The sequence below is a fragment of the Sipha flava genome, unplaced genomic scaffold (genome assembly GCF_003268045.1).
Source record: "Sipha flava isolate LNK unplaced genomic scaffold, YSA_version1 40_pilon_pilon, whole genome shotgun sequence".
Classification (NCBI taxonomy): domain Eukaryota; kingdom Metazoa; phylum Arthropoda; class Insecta; order Hemiptera; family Aphididae; genus Sipha; species Sipha flava.
In genome coordinates, this window is record NW_020273126.1 from 775,880 (window position 1) to 794,912 (window position 19,033).

The window sequence follows — 19,033 nt, forward strand, 5'->3', positions numbered from 1 at the left end:
ATATAGGTTATCCTAAAATATTGTGTACCAATTAGTACTTAGTTAAATTAAAATTATAAGTGTCTGTACTTAAAATATGTTATGGCTGTTTATAAATGCCATAAATCATATACTTAGGATAATATTATTATTGACATGTTGAAGCTATTGTTTTAAAGGTATTTGTTGACTATAATATAATGACGTACGAGTATTATGTGACGAATTAATTTCGTTTCCAATCGATTGACGTGAGTGTTGTAGCTAAACTAACCTATATTAACGGACAATAATCTGTATAATATTTGTATTGGGTGCGCTACAACTATTAATCTGACAGTTCCTATCTTTGTTACGCACAAATTCAATAAAGCTAAGGACTTTTGATGTGAATAATTAATTGTGATGATAAATCTAATTTTTTATCTCCTATTTGATGAAATAAGATATTGACGAACACACATTTTATGCTGTCAATGATCCGGGTCAACGATTAGGAAGCATGTGAAAATTAATTTAATATTTAACAACAGTTTATTAATCAACACTTAAATAACAATATTGATTAAACATCAGTTTTTGTTAGTTCAGCATTATGCGATTTTTAATTAAGACCTAGTTTCGGAAATTAAAAAGCCTAGCATTTTGTTCTACCACCGTAGTAGTACATTATGTGGTAAATTTGTGTTAATTAGAAAATAATTTTAACCATATGATTATGTTAGTATAAGTATAGTATAAGTAAAACACAACAATTCATTCTACGAATTGAAAAACGTTTATGTGGTGTGTATGCATATTCAATATTTTAGTAAATATCTACAATGAATTTGTGGTTTGCCTCATTTAACATTTATAATTTAAATTTTTAATCGTGTTTTGCACAAAATAAAAAGGACATTTTGGTTTACCTATTAAAATTAGTTTTCTTGAAAATCAGTACAATAATACTATTATAAATACAAGATATTTTACGACCAAATTAATATTGATATGTAAATCACATTAATAGCTTTGTATAGCTATTAAATATATAAATTTAATTTTACTTAAATTTTCTCAATCATATAATTACATTTGCATTAATTATGATACTAGGGTGTTAATAAAATCCTTATATATACATAAATTATGTATTATTTTATGAATCGATAAAATGTTGTAGTAGAGAGTGATGTTATAAATATTTTTTTCCTATTTGACACATTTCCAATGATTAGTAATATATTTTGAAAAATATATTCGTGGTTAACGGTAAAATTGGTTCCCATTTATTTATGAAAATATGGGTCAAATTAATGTGCGAAACGTTTATTTATAGTTCACACTTCTCAGTCGAACAATAACAATAATCTAATAAAATAGACAAACAAAATACTCATTGTATATGTTTTGTTTAACAAGATAATTAATGAAATATTCAATACACACCTTTCACTGGTGTTTTTGTTTAAACATATTCATAATACAATTCAATAAAACCATTTAATTATTTGTTCCACGTGTTTTATCTATTCATATACTATGTTTGTATTTTTTTTTTCGATTTAGACTTATGACGCAACTATTCCACTTGTATAAATGTAATAATTATTAAATTAATTAATATTTATTAATTATAATTCAAGGTAAAATATTGAGTAATAAAATTCACCAACATTAATTGTTTTAACATGTAAATTCAAAGAGAATATTTTATATTTTATTGTAAATGAAGGTTAAAGTTAATAAAATATTGGAATTAAGTTTTCGATTTACATCGTTTCGCTCATAGGTAACAACACTGGTAGTGGATGTATAGAGGTTGATGGAACTTTTTACATGTCATTATGATGAATGTGTTAAACTTGTAGCTACGAATTAGTATAAATTTTAGAGTAACTGTAAATCATATAACGTTAGGGAAAGCATTTTTCAGTTAACTATGGTAACTATATAGAAAATATTTAAATGATTATCACTTGTAAAATTTCTATTCAAAGTAGAAAAATAAATATGAATGCTTTAAAAAAAAAAAATATTATATTTTATTACTGTCTTATAGATAAAATATTTCACCTGGAAAATCACAATGTATTTCTGTTTGAAGCTATGAAATACAAATGAGTAGCAAATAAATCAATGGAACTGAATATAAAATGTCCCTAATCGATTTAGTTTTCTTATTTACTAAAACGTATTGCCAAAATAAAATTATAAATGACTATAGGTAGGTGTCTATATTATAAAATACAAGTCTTTTTAACTTATAAAATAGATTATTAGCTTACGATATTTCTGTAATGTTATTCCATTGTAATTTAACAAAACATATAAGTTTATGGAATCCCACAACTCTAATTTTAAATTCATACCGAAGATAGGAACTTACTAATTTTTCTGCGATAGTTTACTTTTGTTTTATACATGTATCGAAAAACTTATAATATTAAATTTTTTTTTAAATTTTTAATTTTAATAGTTTCTCTAAGGAAATCTCAGCAATGGTGTCAAGATAGAATCAATTCAGATATAAGAATGATATACGGAACAGCAAAAATCGTGAAATCTAATGACCGTGACGTGTAGAAAGGATTAAGAGAAGTTTCGTAAGGTCTTAATGTCCTATAAAGCAAAAGAAAAAAATTAAAAAAAATTGTTCCTCAAAGGAGTTCGAAAAATTTATTAAAAATTCATATTACAAAGCAAAGAAATGAACTTAAATAGTAGTTAATTTATATTTAAAATATGTTTTAGTTTATATTTTATCATATTTAATATCGATAAATTATATATTGCAGACCAAAAACCAAACATGTATTTATACATATTTTATTAGACATTAATTTTTTGTAAATTTTAAGATTTAAAGATCACTGTTCTAATAACGCATTTTTTATAATCCATAAAAGGTGAAAACGTAGATTTTAGTTTACCAAATTTTTTGTTGACCAACCGAATGACGACAAATTCAATTTCAAATAATTTGTAACTATAGCTTCGCAATTTTTTAAAAGGAAGTTATTAAAAATTATGAAATTACGACATATGTTTTAAAGAGTATGGCATTTCACGTGTGTGATAGATAAACATCCTTCGGGCGCCTACTAAACGTTTTATTTGTGTAAATCACTAAGTTATGTAGAACTACGCAACATATACGGGAAAAAATTCTCATTTCTCATCGCTTATATTACGTAAAAACGAATTCATAACCGGCGATTAATTTGGTAAATAATGACACACAGATAATGATAACTAAAATTTCTTTATAGCAACCTGAACCCTATCCACTAGAATAAAAGAAATCATTACGATTGTTATTATTGACAGTGTAAAATGGTTTTATAATTAGGTGGTGCACATTAGTGTACCGTGGTCTTTTGAAATGTTTTTTTCTAAATGACCGATTGTATTGAATTGTCATACACGAAAATAGTGCATGAAAAAGAGTATAGAAAAAATGCATGCATAGAATCGTCATGCAACTAAATCTAAAATTTGTGGGAAGTAAGCGAGTATTTCAGATAACCATTGAACCATTCAATTCATAGGAAATATTACTAATCCTATATCCTATTATATTCGTATATTCTAGTATTGCAGTCAACCTTTAAACTTAACGCCATATACGCAATGTAGTTTGCCGCTCAGTTTTATTGCAACCTACGAGTATTTCTTTAAGTGTCTTTATGATATTAATTTATTTTTATTTATCGTTGTTCGATTTCGAATGTCGTGACTTTCATGCAAGTATGTTATTTCTATTGGATACATTTCTCTTTTATTGATAGGTTTACAACTCCAAGATAAGACTGCCACTTTTTTAAAAAGAAATCTAGGCTCTTGATTAGTTTAATGTTGCTTTATTTCTTTGCTTACTGATACTATAAATTTATCTTTCTCCTTTCGTAGTCTTTGGTTTATCATCCGACATAGTTTATTGTACTCTGTTAATTGAAAGTCTTCTCTGATACCTCTTATTTTGGTTTGTGGTTTTTCCGGCCGATCAATACGAGATGTATTTTTGATAGATTTTAATTCGCCACAATTCTTCTACATCATCTGCTTCATTTTCTTCAAGCCTTATATTTTCTATTACCTTATTAACTTCTATTTTAAATTGATCAAATACTTCTGTGTTCCATTTTGTTTTTATTTTTTCGATTTGAGGCATATTTCCGCCATATTTCAGGACGTTATGGTGACTACCACAGTACATGTTAAGATAGGGTGACCATATGTAAAAAAAAAAATACAGGGCATATATATATATATATATATATATATATATTTATTAATTTTTAATTGTGAAAAAACACAATTTTTAATAACACTGTATAACATTAAATTCATGTACTTTACTTTTTTATAAAACTTCTTAATTCATTTTGATGACGATTGTTCAGACATGTTTTCACTATTTGATCTTTCATATTTTTCTGAAGAAGTAATTAGCTTTAATAATTGTGGATTTTCTTAAAGAAATATATGAAATTCTGTACAAGAAACATTTTTTAAAATGTTGTTTTACGATCATTATCGATCTAATTGTGTCCACGAGAAATCGACTTTTCTCATCTGTCCATAAAATATTTGTAATTTAAAATACTCTTTCTACCGACGCGTTAGTTCCGGGAATAGCCATTGAATGCTCTAAAATAACCGTAAAATATTTAATTGGAATGTAATTTTTTTCTAGAATTTTAAATATTTCACAACACCTATCTTCGGCTTTTAAACCATTACTAGTTTTTAAAATTAAACTTCATTACATTTATCACATGATTAAATTCGTCAAAAAGTTCATCTTCATCGAATTTCAATGTTGGATTATTCTTAATAATATATTTCAAACTCTCTTAAATGTCAATCCAAATTGGAAAATCTAGTACTTGAATCCAACGAAAAACTTTTAGTGGTTCAAATTGATATCCCCATTTTTCCAAAATGGTCATTTCGATAACTCAGATAAGTTCCGATAACTCGTAAACATTCTTCTCATACTGATAAATTCAAACAATCACAAGATTATAATTATAATCATTATTCATTACTTTCGTAAGTTTCGTTTTCAAATTAATTTCGTTTGATCAAAAAAACAGGACAAAAAGTGTCCTGAAAGAAGTTTGTCAGGACAATAGGACACAATACTGAAATAAAGGACAATCCTGTAAAAAACAGGACGTATGGTCACCCTATGCTAAGATATATTTTTATTTAATATTCATTAATTTATCAATTATAATTATTACTATGGAAAAGCTTGTAATTCATTTTGCTGACAATGATTCTTCAGTTAGTTGAGAGGACGTGGCGTAACTGTGGCACCCGCATGTGTGGTTTCCGTCTGATATACATACAACGTAGCAAATTTGCGTTCAGTAATTCAAATGTAGTGATGTTAGTATTAATATTAGAGTAAACTGACTTATAATCAAACTTTAAGGGAAGAATATTATACGTATTTTGTTGATCAGTTTTTCCGATATTTTAATTTTTAAGCAAGTTATGAGGTTTTTTTTAATTTTAATGTTTACATATATGTAATTACAACACACAATTAAAATATCGGAAAAACCAACCAATAAAACACAGATAAAATTCTTCCCTTAAAGTTTAAATATAGGTCAGTTTACCCTAAAGTCAAAACTAACATCACTACATTTAAACTAATGAACGAAGATTTTCTATGTTGTACGTATGTCAGATGAAGAGAAAATATGTGGGTGTGGCGTCTTCTCAACCACAAAAAAAAAACCAAAAATTATTAATATACATCAGTATTACAAAGATTATTTAAAAATGGGATTTTCTTGTATTGGTCTTATGGACGATCCTCATGCATGATGTCTCGTATGTGAGGTGAAAAATTGTCAAATTAAGCAATGATGCTCAGTAAATTTAAACGTTATTTAATAAGTAATAATAATAAATATAATTAATAAAAATGTGTAATATCCATCAAACACATAATATAATATTATTCCTACACTAAAAAAAAAAAAAAAAATTAAAAATTAAAAAAAAAAAAGGTGAGTGTGCCATGACATTTTTAGAAAAATCACAGTGTTCCGTGTTTATTAAAAGTATTAAAACTACCAATCAAATTATTTATACTATATACGTAGTTACGATTGATATCAGTCAGTTTGGTCTTATAGTATAAAGGTACCATTGCCAAACATTATTGCTCAAGTTTTTTACAGTTAATTTTCGAAAACCCCGTACAATATTTGTACAATACGCATATTATTCGAACGTAAATAATAAAAGCTTCCTAATTAATAACTAAATACTAGATTGATGGTTAAAAATATCGTTAAAATCAAAAACCTTTTTTTATTAAATTTATTAAATTAATTTTATTAGAAAAATTAATTATTACTAATTATAATATTTATTTATATATAATTTTTATTTGTAGAGTTACATTAACCGTGTAAATTCTTGAGATTTTATTAGTATTAAGAACGATAAATTACGAGTATACGCTTATTAATATTATTCTTTAACTTGATGACATATGACAACATATAACATTAGTTAATATTTAATATGTTCACAGAAACATTTTCCACACATTTTATGTATTGTTTATGTACTGTTACTGTACATTTTATGTACTATTAAGTTAGCAGCTGATGTTGTATCTATAGGGATTAGGAAGATTGTAAAATAGTAATAACTTCCTTCTGACAAAACATTTTCTTCATAAACTTACGATGAAATTTCACTTACGACATGACATACTTATAATAATTTAAAATTATAAACCATAATACTCATTATCATTTCCGTTCCACCAAAAATTATTTTTTAATAAAATAATGATAAACATTTTATACGCAGTGAAAATATTATCAAAAAAATATAAATTCACATAATACAATGAATGAATACATAATTTTTGTTTATATTACATGATAATTCAATATATACACATTTAATTTAGTATCAAAATTCATCATTTAGTACTGAAACGTTGTCGGGGGTAACAAGTTAAATATAGGATACTCATGGAGAGTTTTCCAGTCCCTTCGAATACATTCCATTCCACCGTAGCTTGGCAGTATAAAAGGAACGGATCTTAGTATTACAAACGAGTACAGATTGGTTCAGATAATTATTAAGATTTAATACATAAAATAACTTATGAATATGGATCTCTACATCAATACGTACAATGCGGAGTTCAATTACGCCTAATGAATATCATAGCCGAACTGCCGCGTCTTATACCCTTGGCACTAGCAGTCTAATTCTCAACAATGAAATATGATATATGCCCTAGTTGGGACATAGTGTCCAATCAGCAATATATACACTTTATGCACTTATTAATAACAATGTAACAATATTTTCTGTAAATAGTGTCATTTAAATTTTTAAACTTTGAGCGAAACAGTGAGATAAGCAATACAAGTTGTATAGTTATGTGATATACTTTGATTTTAAATTTTACGATTCACTGCTGTATTAAAATGTTAATACCTTAAGGTTACTTAAAGTATTTTAAAAACACGCACTAGGTCTTAATTTTTTCCTCATTTGATTTTCTTATTCGAACTTTAGCATCCATAAAACAGTTTTTTAGCTGTTTTCGTACCAAATTTACATTCTATTCACAATTATTATTTAAATCAATAAATGTTTTAATTTATTTTATTTTTTAGACAAATAGTTCTAAAATATTTAAGCTCGAAAGATTTATCTCTATATCAATATAATTTAGTTATAATACTATTTGCATTGAATTGAAAAGTATTAATTTGGTATTCAATAATGCGATTCTATGTTCGATTTTCCGTACAAGTGTTAATGTTTTGGTCATAGTATAACTCTACTGGATGCACTTTATCAGACAAATTTACTTTATTTACTGATCAGGTTTGTTGAGAGCTCTAACCACTATTAGGATTTATAAGCAGATAGACGGTGATGTGTTTAAGCTTAACGCACACCAACGCATAATTATTATTATTCGAGTGAGTACACATGATGTTAAGCCGTTATGATGCTAAAGCGGTCGATACCACGGTCCGAGGACAAGATAATTATGTTGGTGAGAACAGCACTACAATTAATCCCAACTGTTAATTCTTGGGTCTATTCAATTGCTGTAAAGGTTACCCTATCTCAAAACGTAATAATAGTATAGCCGTATATGTACCTAGTTTGTAAGCCATCTATTTGTCATCTAGTGATTTTTATTTTTTAATTACAATTTAACACAGGTTATGTTATTTCTTAGATTTTCGTTCATTAACATAAATCAATTTTGCCATTTCAAGAATAAATATTAACCAACAGTACAAAAAAATTGCATACAGAATGTAAAATTCACACAGATTAAAACTAATCCAAGTGTTAAATTGTATACTTTATATAGTATATATCATGTCATAAAAAATATTATATAAAATTTATAACATACCATAAACTCCTATAAAAGACTTTCTAAATGTATATGAATCAAGCATGACGAGTCGAGCATTTTGAACTTGTCAATAAACCAAGACAGAATAAAACATTTGTATTGCATTTCAAAATAAGTGATTCAAAATAACTTACGTTTACAAAAATGTAATATATATATATACGTACATCAATGTAAAATAATTATCACATTAATAAATGATTAACTGATTCGCATAAATTTAATAATATTATGTTTATATAATATTTTATACATATTTATTTAGCGTTGTTTTATAATAATGAAACTACAAACTACTCTTATTACTAACGAAAAAGGTTAGTTTCATATATTCATTAAGAACTTAAAATATTCATAAATTGTGTTTAATGTGTAGATTCTCTAATGCCTAAATAACTTAGTTTTGATTAAAAAAACAATTAATCCTATTACTTTTGAATTTTTTTTTTGTTCAAAGACAAATAATTATAAACTTTGTTTGTACTTATGAAAATCACACATTAAATTATCTATGACCATTGATGAAGTTTTTTGTTTCTATACTAATCGTTAATTATCTCTCATATACATTCTTTCTTTGTGTGTTGTATATATTCATAAGATGAACATGTACCATTATTTCTGCTTCCGTGATTGTTAATACTTTGCTAAATTTTAGATTGATACATAATCTTAAATTTAATTTAACTATGTTTTAAAAATATTGCAACAGAAGTATACGTTTCTTTACTACACTTTATATAATTTTATCGTAGTAAGTATGTGTTTTTAATGTCTATAATTATTATTTATTTATTATTATAACTATCGTTTTTAGTAGCAAAATATTTAAATCTTCAATTAAATTAAATTCTTTAATTTTCAAACTCGTGTTTGATATTAATATTTTTTATTAATATGAGTGAATTTATTAGTTTTTTGTTTTTTTTATCTGATCATTAAGTAAAAAAATAAACTTTTTATCATTATATTATAGGTATTTTAATTTGTTATTTAATATATTATTTTTTTGTTTCACAATTAAATATTGGTTGCTCTCTTTTATTAATAATCAATAGCGAATATCTTGATAAACTTCTTAGTAAACGTTTTTTTTTTCAACTATGTTAATATAATACTTTTGCTATTAAAACTTTTACTGCCGTGATAAAAAGTTATTCGTATAAATTATTTGTCACAATTGTTTACAAGAGAGTACTAAGAAGTTAAGCTAGTAGTGTTAATTAATTAACACTTATGTTTATCAGTTTTATTTATATTCAAATAATATTAACACATAAATTATTGAAATTTTACACCTCTAAATGTGTACGTAATATTATAATCACATACACAAGCACATTAATCATCCGTCACTGGTTTTATTTCGCATCTTGGGTATTTAAAATGGCTTAGACAATCAAGATTTTGGTTTAAATTAATTATGAAAACAACAAAGTTAAATATAATGAGTAACAACTTTTGAAAAGCTTAAAAGTACATTCCACCTTAATACAGATAAAATAAAAAAATAATAATATTATTATAAAAAATCGACTAGTTCTACAGTTAAATAACAATAATTTATTTTACAGAACCTTGAAAAGTAATAATTTTAATAAATATCGAGTTTTATATGAATTAAAATAATATATAATCTTTAAAACATATTCATTGGTGAAAAATTATTTTATAAAATATGGTTTTACAAATATTCAATAAAATCATGGCAATTCGTGACGTAAATTAAACTTTATAATGCCTTTAAAAAAATATGAACCTAATTTTGTGTTAACATAATAATGAGTCATTAATGCTCATTTATTAAAAATTTAAAAGTTTTTTTAAGGGAAGTGTTCAAAAAATGTCAATGTTAATGATTTCAAGCTGCCCTTACCAGTGAAGGGACAGTAGCATAACACCTTTAATTTATTGTTGCACTATTTTTGGACAAAAACAATTTTTTTTTTTTGTAGGTAATAAAAAGTATAATTATAGCAGAACAAATATAGGTATAAACAAGAAAATAATATAATACTAAAGTGACCTTACAGTAAAAATAATTAAATAATCTGGTACAATATATCACAGGGTAGGATAGCCATAAAGAAAGTAGAAGTGTGATTTATTTTATTGATGTGCATTTTTATGATACAATGGCTAAGAACTTTTACAATCTCAAAAATATCACATTTAAAAATCAAACGGTTGAAATTCTGTTAACAGTATTAAACATTTGCAGATTTCGTGAGATACAAATATGGAATTCTAAGTCGGAGTTACTATTATTATATATATTACTATGTAACATAAATTACTCAATCATTGATGCAAATTACTCAAAAGAGTGGAAGTAGCCTTTAGTAAAATCAATACTCACTTTTAGAGCAAAGTTATTTAGGAAATTTATAGAATTGGAAATTTTTTTGACATGAGCAGGATTAGCCCGTTTCAAAATCCGTTTTCCAAACGGACGTTGTTTTCACATATGACGGTTTTTCCCTTGAGTCGTCTTCGTTTCGTTATATTTTACTTTTAAACTTTAAACTCGGCTTGCTTTCAACATAAATCGAAAATACACCATTACCACGTGTCTTATATATTGTCGTTTACAATTACATAGAAGACGACATAACAAACGTATTTATTGGTACACCCAATTAATGAAAACACACTTCTTCCCAAGCATTTTTAGTTTAATTTATATCTTTGTAAAAATCTTGAGACTTATCCCATATAATAGGTCTGCATTCCACAGCAAAGCGATAAACAATTCTTTGTCAATACCCATATTTTTTGATTAAAAAAAAGCGACAAAGAACAGCTTTGACAACGGACGGTAAACGAATAAAAATCATCTTTTGTGAAAACGTACACTAATTCATGTAGGTCACTGATAAGACCGTCACCGACTTTTCAGTCATTGACAAGGCTGTATTTTAACCATAGTACGTAAAAAAAAAACCGTCAACCGTCCCGTGCGAAAGCCGCAATTACTTGCATGTATTTTCTGTCAATTAATACACGTAGATACCGTTAAAATCTATACGGAAAAAGCAGTCATGGATGAAACAGAACGGATCAAAATTCAATTTTCTTTATTACGGTAATTGTTTTTTGACTGATTCATCCTTATTAAATTTGGAAAAAGAAACGTGAAATGTATATTTAAAACAGTTATTTTCTGCAAGAATAGACAGATAATCTAAAAATTTGAGAATTTTTTTTTGTTTTTTTTTTTTCTTATTCATTATTTTCTATGGATTGGATAGTTGTCATTTTGTGAAGTGATGATAGGGTTATTTTGCAGGTAAAACAACTGACAAATATCAATACTTGGAATTAATTAAATTTTAAATTGATTTGAGTTGAATTTGTATTAAATACTATACAGTATGATGGAAACACTAGTGTCCGCCATAATAATAGTATGGCAAAATACAAACCTACTGACAAAAACTAATTTATCGATAATCTATTTCAATAATGAACAGCACGCAATGTATTCACATTATAATACCGGTTGAATCACAATTATAAATAATTATTACAGTTGTAATTTGTTCATTATTATAAAACTCAATCTGATTAGGAAAACATTTAATGTCAGTCTGACTATTTATGATAAGCTAAAATCAAACTATTTATTTTTCAGTTTTTTTAAATATCGAATTTCTAATTTTTTTTTTTTTTTTTTTTTTGTGGTTTTCGTATGATTAAACCAAAACTGAAATTATATTATGACTATTTATTTTTTTCTATAACATTTTAATATTGTTATATCATAAAACCTGTCTAATACGAAACCTGACTAATATGGAAATCTGTCTTTTATTGTAAAATTATTCGTTCCCGGCGACTAATACATTTTTAAATACATTAATGTATTAATAATTATGCCCTGAGTAAAATAGAACGTGGAAATGGAAACAATATTTTTTACACGGTTACTGTCCAAATGTTCCAGTCAATAGTATACCAATCCCACCCCTCAATACTGTTAAATATTTAGGTATGGTTCTTGACCAAAATTAAACACGTAACAAATATATATGAGCTAAAAAATTGATCATTAACGTTCGGTCTAGGTTATTAAAAACGTTATTATTTAAAAATAAATTTATTAGTTTGAAAACTAAATTACTAATTTACAAAACTCTTCTATAGCATATCTGCACATATGGGTTACAACTCTTGAAATCGGCAAAAAAAATCAAACTTGAATAAAATTCAAGTCTTTCGTAATATTACTTTAAGATATATCACTAACGCTACTTTTTATATCTCTAAATTAACCCTCCACCAATATTTAAGTATCAAACCTGTTACAACTGAAACGGAATTATTTTACAAACGGATTTTTTCCAAAATATAAAATTACCCCAACCCACTAATAAAAGAGTTTCATACCTTTACATTTCCTGGAAACCCACAACGTAGACTAAAAAGAAAATGGTGGCATGACCATTTAAATTAAAAATATATTTCTTCAATTGTAAACATATGCCAAGCTAAGTGTTACTAATGGGTGGTTTATTAGTAATTCATGTTATGTATGGCGTTTTATTTTAAATACTTATTATACTAACTTGTATAGATTGTGTATATACTTGGGAATAATAAAAAAAAAAAAAACGTTTATAACTTGTCTTGCATTTAAACCATTCTCACTTAATTATTGTATTATAAGATCGCCAAGAATAGTATGATGCAAGTTCCGAAAAACTACTTTATATGGTTTTTCTTCTTTAGTTTGGAACGTGTGAAAATCAACTTCTTCTTCTTTGAATAATTTAGATACTTTTCTAAATTAATCAGACGTTTTTGTTTGATGTTTTAGATTATTGATAAGAGTTAAACAAAAGAATTCATCGAGGTCGATTAATAATTTGATGATATCGCAGAAATGTTTGTAATTTAGATTGGATTTGATAAAAATTGGAATGGAAATTAAGATGTGCTATTTAGTAAATCCAAAATTTAGTTAGTTTCCATATCCTAAGTAGTTAAGTTTTCGGAAAGTGCAGCGTAACGATTTTGGGTTGTGAACTGGCTAATCGAATTCCTTTGTTTGATTTTGGAAGAAGTACTAGGTGAAGAAGTATATTGATGCTTTTGAGAACGCGGATACACTACTAGATACCAATCAACGGATAATAAATCGTCTGAATCGGTGTCTAATATTTCATTATGTTTTATTCGTTATGATTTGATTACAATTAATAATAATGTTGAGTGATATCGGTTTGTTGATGTATGGCTTATTTTGAGATCCCGAGCGTGTTGGCGTGTTATTTTGATTAGATATTGAGCGCGAAGACTTGTTATTTTGATTAGACATTTTGTGCTATAGTAATTAAAAATTTATAATTTTTCTTACCTTAGGGTTGCACAGACTCTCGTGTTAGATGAAATTTGAAATACAGGATGGTATGAATTTTCTCTTTTCGATAATACTAATTTTATTAAAATTGGTAAAGAAGTAAATATGAAACAACAAAATATATCACAGAAAAAATAAGAACACGTGCTCATCTACACATCTCGGACGTGAATAGTTCAAACTTAAAAAAAAAATGAGGGAATAAATTCCCTAAAATACTTTTATTTCTAGATAAAATAGTTTGAAGTATTTTTATAAACTGATATAAAATATTAATTTACTCATATTTATTTACAAACTATAAATACAAATTCAGAAATAAAATTCAAAAATTATCATTTTAAAACTATGACATTTGTCATCTCACTTAAAACTTAAAAGCTACAAAGAGAATAATTAAAAATGCCCTTTATATATAAGTCTGCAATAATAAATATAATTTTGTTTTTTAATATTTTATTTAGTTATTCTACAATACAGTCGTAATTTACCATGCTCTCGTCATGCAAATAATTGGTTTTTAATTTATAGTTCAAACTGAGGCTAGAGAACGGATTACTTGCACACCATGGACGTCCAGACTACCAAAAATGGCACAACCCGATTTGGATTATATTGGTGAGTGAAATATATACAGTGTTCCACGAAGATCTACTAATTTAAACCGGCATAGTAATATAATTTAAAATAACTTTCCCGCCGTTTTAATTAATGTAGGATTCACGTATTCATACGAATAAGAAATTTAGGTTAACATTTTTTTTTATATTACTACAAATTCGAAAATATTAATTAAATAAAAATTTGATTATCATTTTTTTTTTCTACACTAATTTAATTTTTTGACAGTAAAAATAATATTTTTAATTAAATTCTAATTGATAGTTGAAATATGATTTCAGCTCCAGAAGTCCAGTTGTCTTCCTACTGTAGTTCTCATAGTGATATGTTTTCATTGGGTATGGTTATATTTGCAATATTCAATAACGGTCGACCTCTGATACAAGCGAACCATAGTAGCTCAACATACATGAAACAATTAGATGTGGTAAGATGTACAATCAATATTTAACAATAGTGTTTTCATATTAATTACAATTAACGCCTTAATTATACTGTAATTTAAATATAAGTTAATATAAGTTTTCAAATAATCATTTACCTACTTAACAATTTAAAAAGTCCTGAATGTTAAATTGTAAGACTTGAACAAATACAAGTTGCCCATCTTTTTTTTTTTTTTTTTTTATACTAAAAATATAAGTTTTAGAAAATTTATGTTTTGGAAATATTATTGGTTCTTGAATTATATTATCTAGGCCATCGGTTCACAACCTGGAGTAAGTAAGATGATCTCAAAGGATATATGAAAAAATTTGGGTAATGGCAAAAAAGTTGAATTTGTTTTATATAAAGCGATTTGTTTTGAAAACATGCAATGTTATATAAAATTTAATATGTCATTAAAAATTAATCATAATCTTACAATCAGTAACCATAAACTTATCATATAGAAATGGGGTATAGAATGTAGATTATAGAATATTATATATATACACATAGTATCAAGTATAGTAATAAACTGAACGTAGCTCCAATTTAAGATTTGAACCTGATAATAAAAAACTATATAATTCGACATAAGGCCAAGGATCTCACTAAATTTTTATACTAAATTTTTTATTTTTTTTTATTTATTAAATAAAAATAAAAATTAATTTCTTTTTTTTGTGTGTCTTATTATGAAATATAAAAATATATACAATATTATATTATATTAAATTATTGTTGTTTTTTTTATTTAATAGTTTTTATAGTATTTTTCTAAAATAAGGTTAAAAATTATGATGAAAGTTAAGCCTAGCAAAATATTAAATTTAGAGTTACGGAAGAAAAAAAGGTTGAATATTGCTGATCTAGGCTATAAACTTAATTATTACCAATTCAATATAGTAATTGTTTTCATTTAATTGTTCCAACTAACGAAATAGGAACGAAAACACTTGATGACAATCTTATAATAAAATATATCCAACAAAATTTAGCAATAGTCGAACTCAAATCTATCATTATTAAACCTTACAAAGCAGGAGTAAAGAATTATTAAATTAATATTTAAATAAAAAGTTAATATACAAAAATAAATAAATGTTTAACCTGTCATACATTGCAAATATAATAATACCCCAGGGTATTTATTTATTTATTTATTTTTATATATAAACTACAGTAAAACTCGCTTAAGACGCTGTTTTCCTCCGATCCCATTATCTTTTCTTACTAAAATCTAATTAAAAAAAAATAATATAAGTATTTCAAAATGTATTTTTAAATTGTTTTTCCTTAAGAAAAACTTTAAGTCTATTTATTTATATATATTTTAATATAATCTCTTTTAAAATTATTTTATCTTTACTTAAAATTGTCATTTCACTTAGTTTTTACTACTTAAGTATAATTAAATTGAATTTCATACGGATTTTAAAGCCCATTTGCGGCTCAGCGTAGTACAAATTTGATCTACTTGGTAATTAGATTTTACCTAACTATCTTACACAATGATGTAATCGTTTTAGATGTAATAGGGTTATAGTGAGGATTGTGAATTAAACCCAATTTATTATATTTATGAAAAATGTTGAGTGTTGTCACTTTATTTAACAATACAAATAAGTAAATAAATTACAAGATAGTTAATTCATTTTTTATTGTAAAAATAAATCTAACATTATAAATAATATTGTCTTATAAGAAGTAATATAATTACAATAAATAATATAACTAGTGATATAGTTCATTAAGTATTAGTATTTTTTTAAGTACGTATTTATTCTCGCTTTTTATAACTTTGTACTTAACTTACTTAATATTAAGTATTTTAATGCATAGGTTTTTAAAAGCATAATGATTAAAATTAGTTTTCCAAATAATTCCGAAAAGTCTAAATAATAGGTAATATTTTTATAATACACGGGCTTTTAAAAAAATCGATCTTATTATTTTTTTAATTAAGTCTAAAAAATTCATCCTAGAATAGCTGTATTTAAAAATTAAAATATTATTTTTCGATAAATACATGAGTTGAATGACATAATGCCAGAGAGGATGTTTTAATTTTTGTATGTTTGTCGTAATATTTGTATAATTTGTTTGATTTTGAAACTAACAATAAATTATTTAATTTGATAACTACTAGTATTAGAAGAACAGTCGTACAATTATTTTACAAAAAAAAAAAAATTACCGTTATAAAAAATAAAAATAAATAGTTATCAATATTTGTAAAAATAATACAATTCAATATTAATTTACTTTGCTATTTTTCTCTTCTTTTAACTCTAATCAAATCAATAATAATAAAAAATCTTTAAGACTTATGGTTGACATCGCATGCAATATTTAAACCATTAATTTTAATTATATTATACCTCTTAATGTGTTGTGGTTAGACGAGTCTCATACAATTGATTTGTTGATAACAAATGCACTTATGAACAATAGTGATCATTCAGTATAACATTTTTAATGTTGAATACAAAGAGCTCAATCACACTATTGCAAATATAACCTTGCAGATAAAAAAATATACATGAAATTCAAAAGTACAAGATTCTGACATTTCACTTGATAATTATATCTAAGTGAAAATGTATAATTTCTTATAGAAAAAAATTTGAATCACTTCAAAAACAGAAAATAATCCACTCTCACCCACTCCTCTCTCCCCACTCCTTATACTTCAAATCATTATTTAAGTACTTTTTGCATTACTCTCGAGTTATGAAGATACATTTTTGCAATTTTCATCCAACATATTATTCATGGCGTGCCGTTTTGAACAAAATGTTAGCATAACAGTAATATATGATAATACATATACATTTTAATAAAATTAATCATAATGTTTACTTAAAATACGTTTCTCGATGTCATCAAAATATCTACCTTAAAATCACCAACAATTGAATTAGATCAGATAATAAATTATAATTTATTAAAAAAAAAATTGAAAATATTTGTTAATTAATTTATTTTCTTTGTTGGTTATAAATCAATAGACTTTTTTTCATCAGAAATCTTCTAAAATAATATAAACTCATATAATAAATCTTATTTATTACTCTAAACATTTTATTTACATCCTAAAAATTAAAATATTTGAATATTATGAGAGCATTTAAGTGATTCAAAAATAATAATTGTCTCGTTTTTATATCTGCTATATGATAAAGAGAATCTCTCCTTTATTCTATTTGAAGAACTTGAATTTAAAACTTCCATCTATGAAACTTTTCTATTATGATAAAGTTATCTAGAGTCGTGGTTCTGGTGAAAGTATAAATATAACATATTCACAAATGTAAATAAAGCATTTCTTCGCAATCAAACTTGTTTTTTTTTTTTATCAAAGCTTCTAAAATGTATTTAACATTATATTATATTATATTATACATATATTATTTATAAATAACATATTACAAAATACCTCAAAACTAAAATGTGAATTGGCACTTACAAGTGACGTCACATAACACGAACCATCATACAAAAATAAGTAAAGACAATTATTTAAAAGACCTAACACAACGTAAATATTTTAGTGAGTCATAGAGACTGCATAAGAAAAAATAATAAAACTAATAAAAAACAGAAAATAGACATCATTTATAATCACGTAAATACATGGATATCTATTTTACAAACTCCAACAGAAATAATATTAACTATATAAAGGGATTTAAAATTTATTTATGTTTTATGTTGGATTACAAAAGAGATAAAGAATTGACGCTGACCCGAGCGGCAGCCGTTATCGACACGGCTGCCGCACGGGTCCGCATCAGAATATTAAGAAAAAATAATACGATATTTGAATTCTAAAAATACTGTATACTTTATAAAGTACTCTATACTTCATTTAACATCACATATTAATATACTTTTTTTACTTTTTATGTTAACCAAATTTGTATGTATAATATTACAGTTAGAAAATCAAATTCACAATGTGCTACCTAAACTACCAGCACAGCTGCAAGAAATGGCAACTAAAATGCTAAGCAAAGACGTAGATGCAAGACCATTTGTCAAAAACTTATTACATACACCCTATTTTTGGTAAGTTTATATATTTAATTATATTTTAAAAATTAATTATTATCATACCAACTTATAATATTACGTTTCAACATATAATATCATAAAGCATTCTCTTGTTTTCTCCATGAAGTATACTAAATAAAAAATTAAATCACTCAAAATCTTATTTTTAT

The 19,033-nt window shown here is 25.2% G+C and overlaps 1 protein-coding gene across 7 annotated transcripts in view; it reads left to right on the forward strand.

The window, feature by feature from the left end:
- The window catches only part of LOC112688846 (SCY1-like protein 2), a 181,427-nt gene that overhangs the window by 115,554 nt on the left and 46,840 nt on the right, over positions 1-19,033 (forward strand). For all 7 annotated transcript variants that reach the window (XM_025562237.1, XM_025562235.1, XM_025562234.1 and 4 more), the window contains 3 exons: positions 14,292-14,378; positions 14,663-14,808; positions 18,748-18,878. In XM_025562237.1, coding sequence (XP_025418022.1) covers positions 14,292-14,378; positions 14,663-14,808; positions 18,748-18,878 — 364 coding nt within the window. The remainder of the gene's footprint in view (positions 1-14,291; positions 14,379-14,662; positions 14,809-18,747; positions 18,879-19,033) is intronic.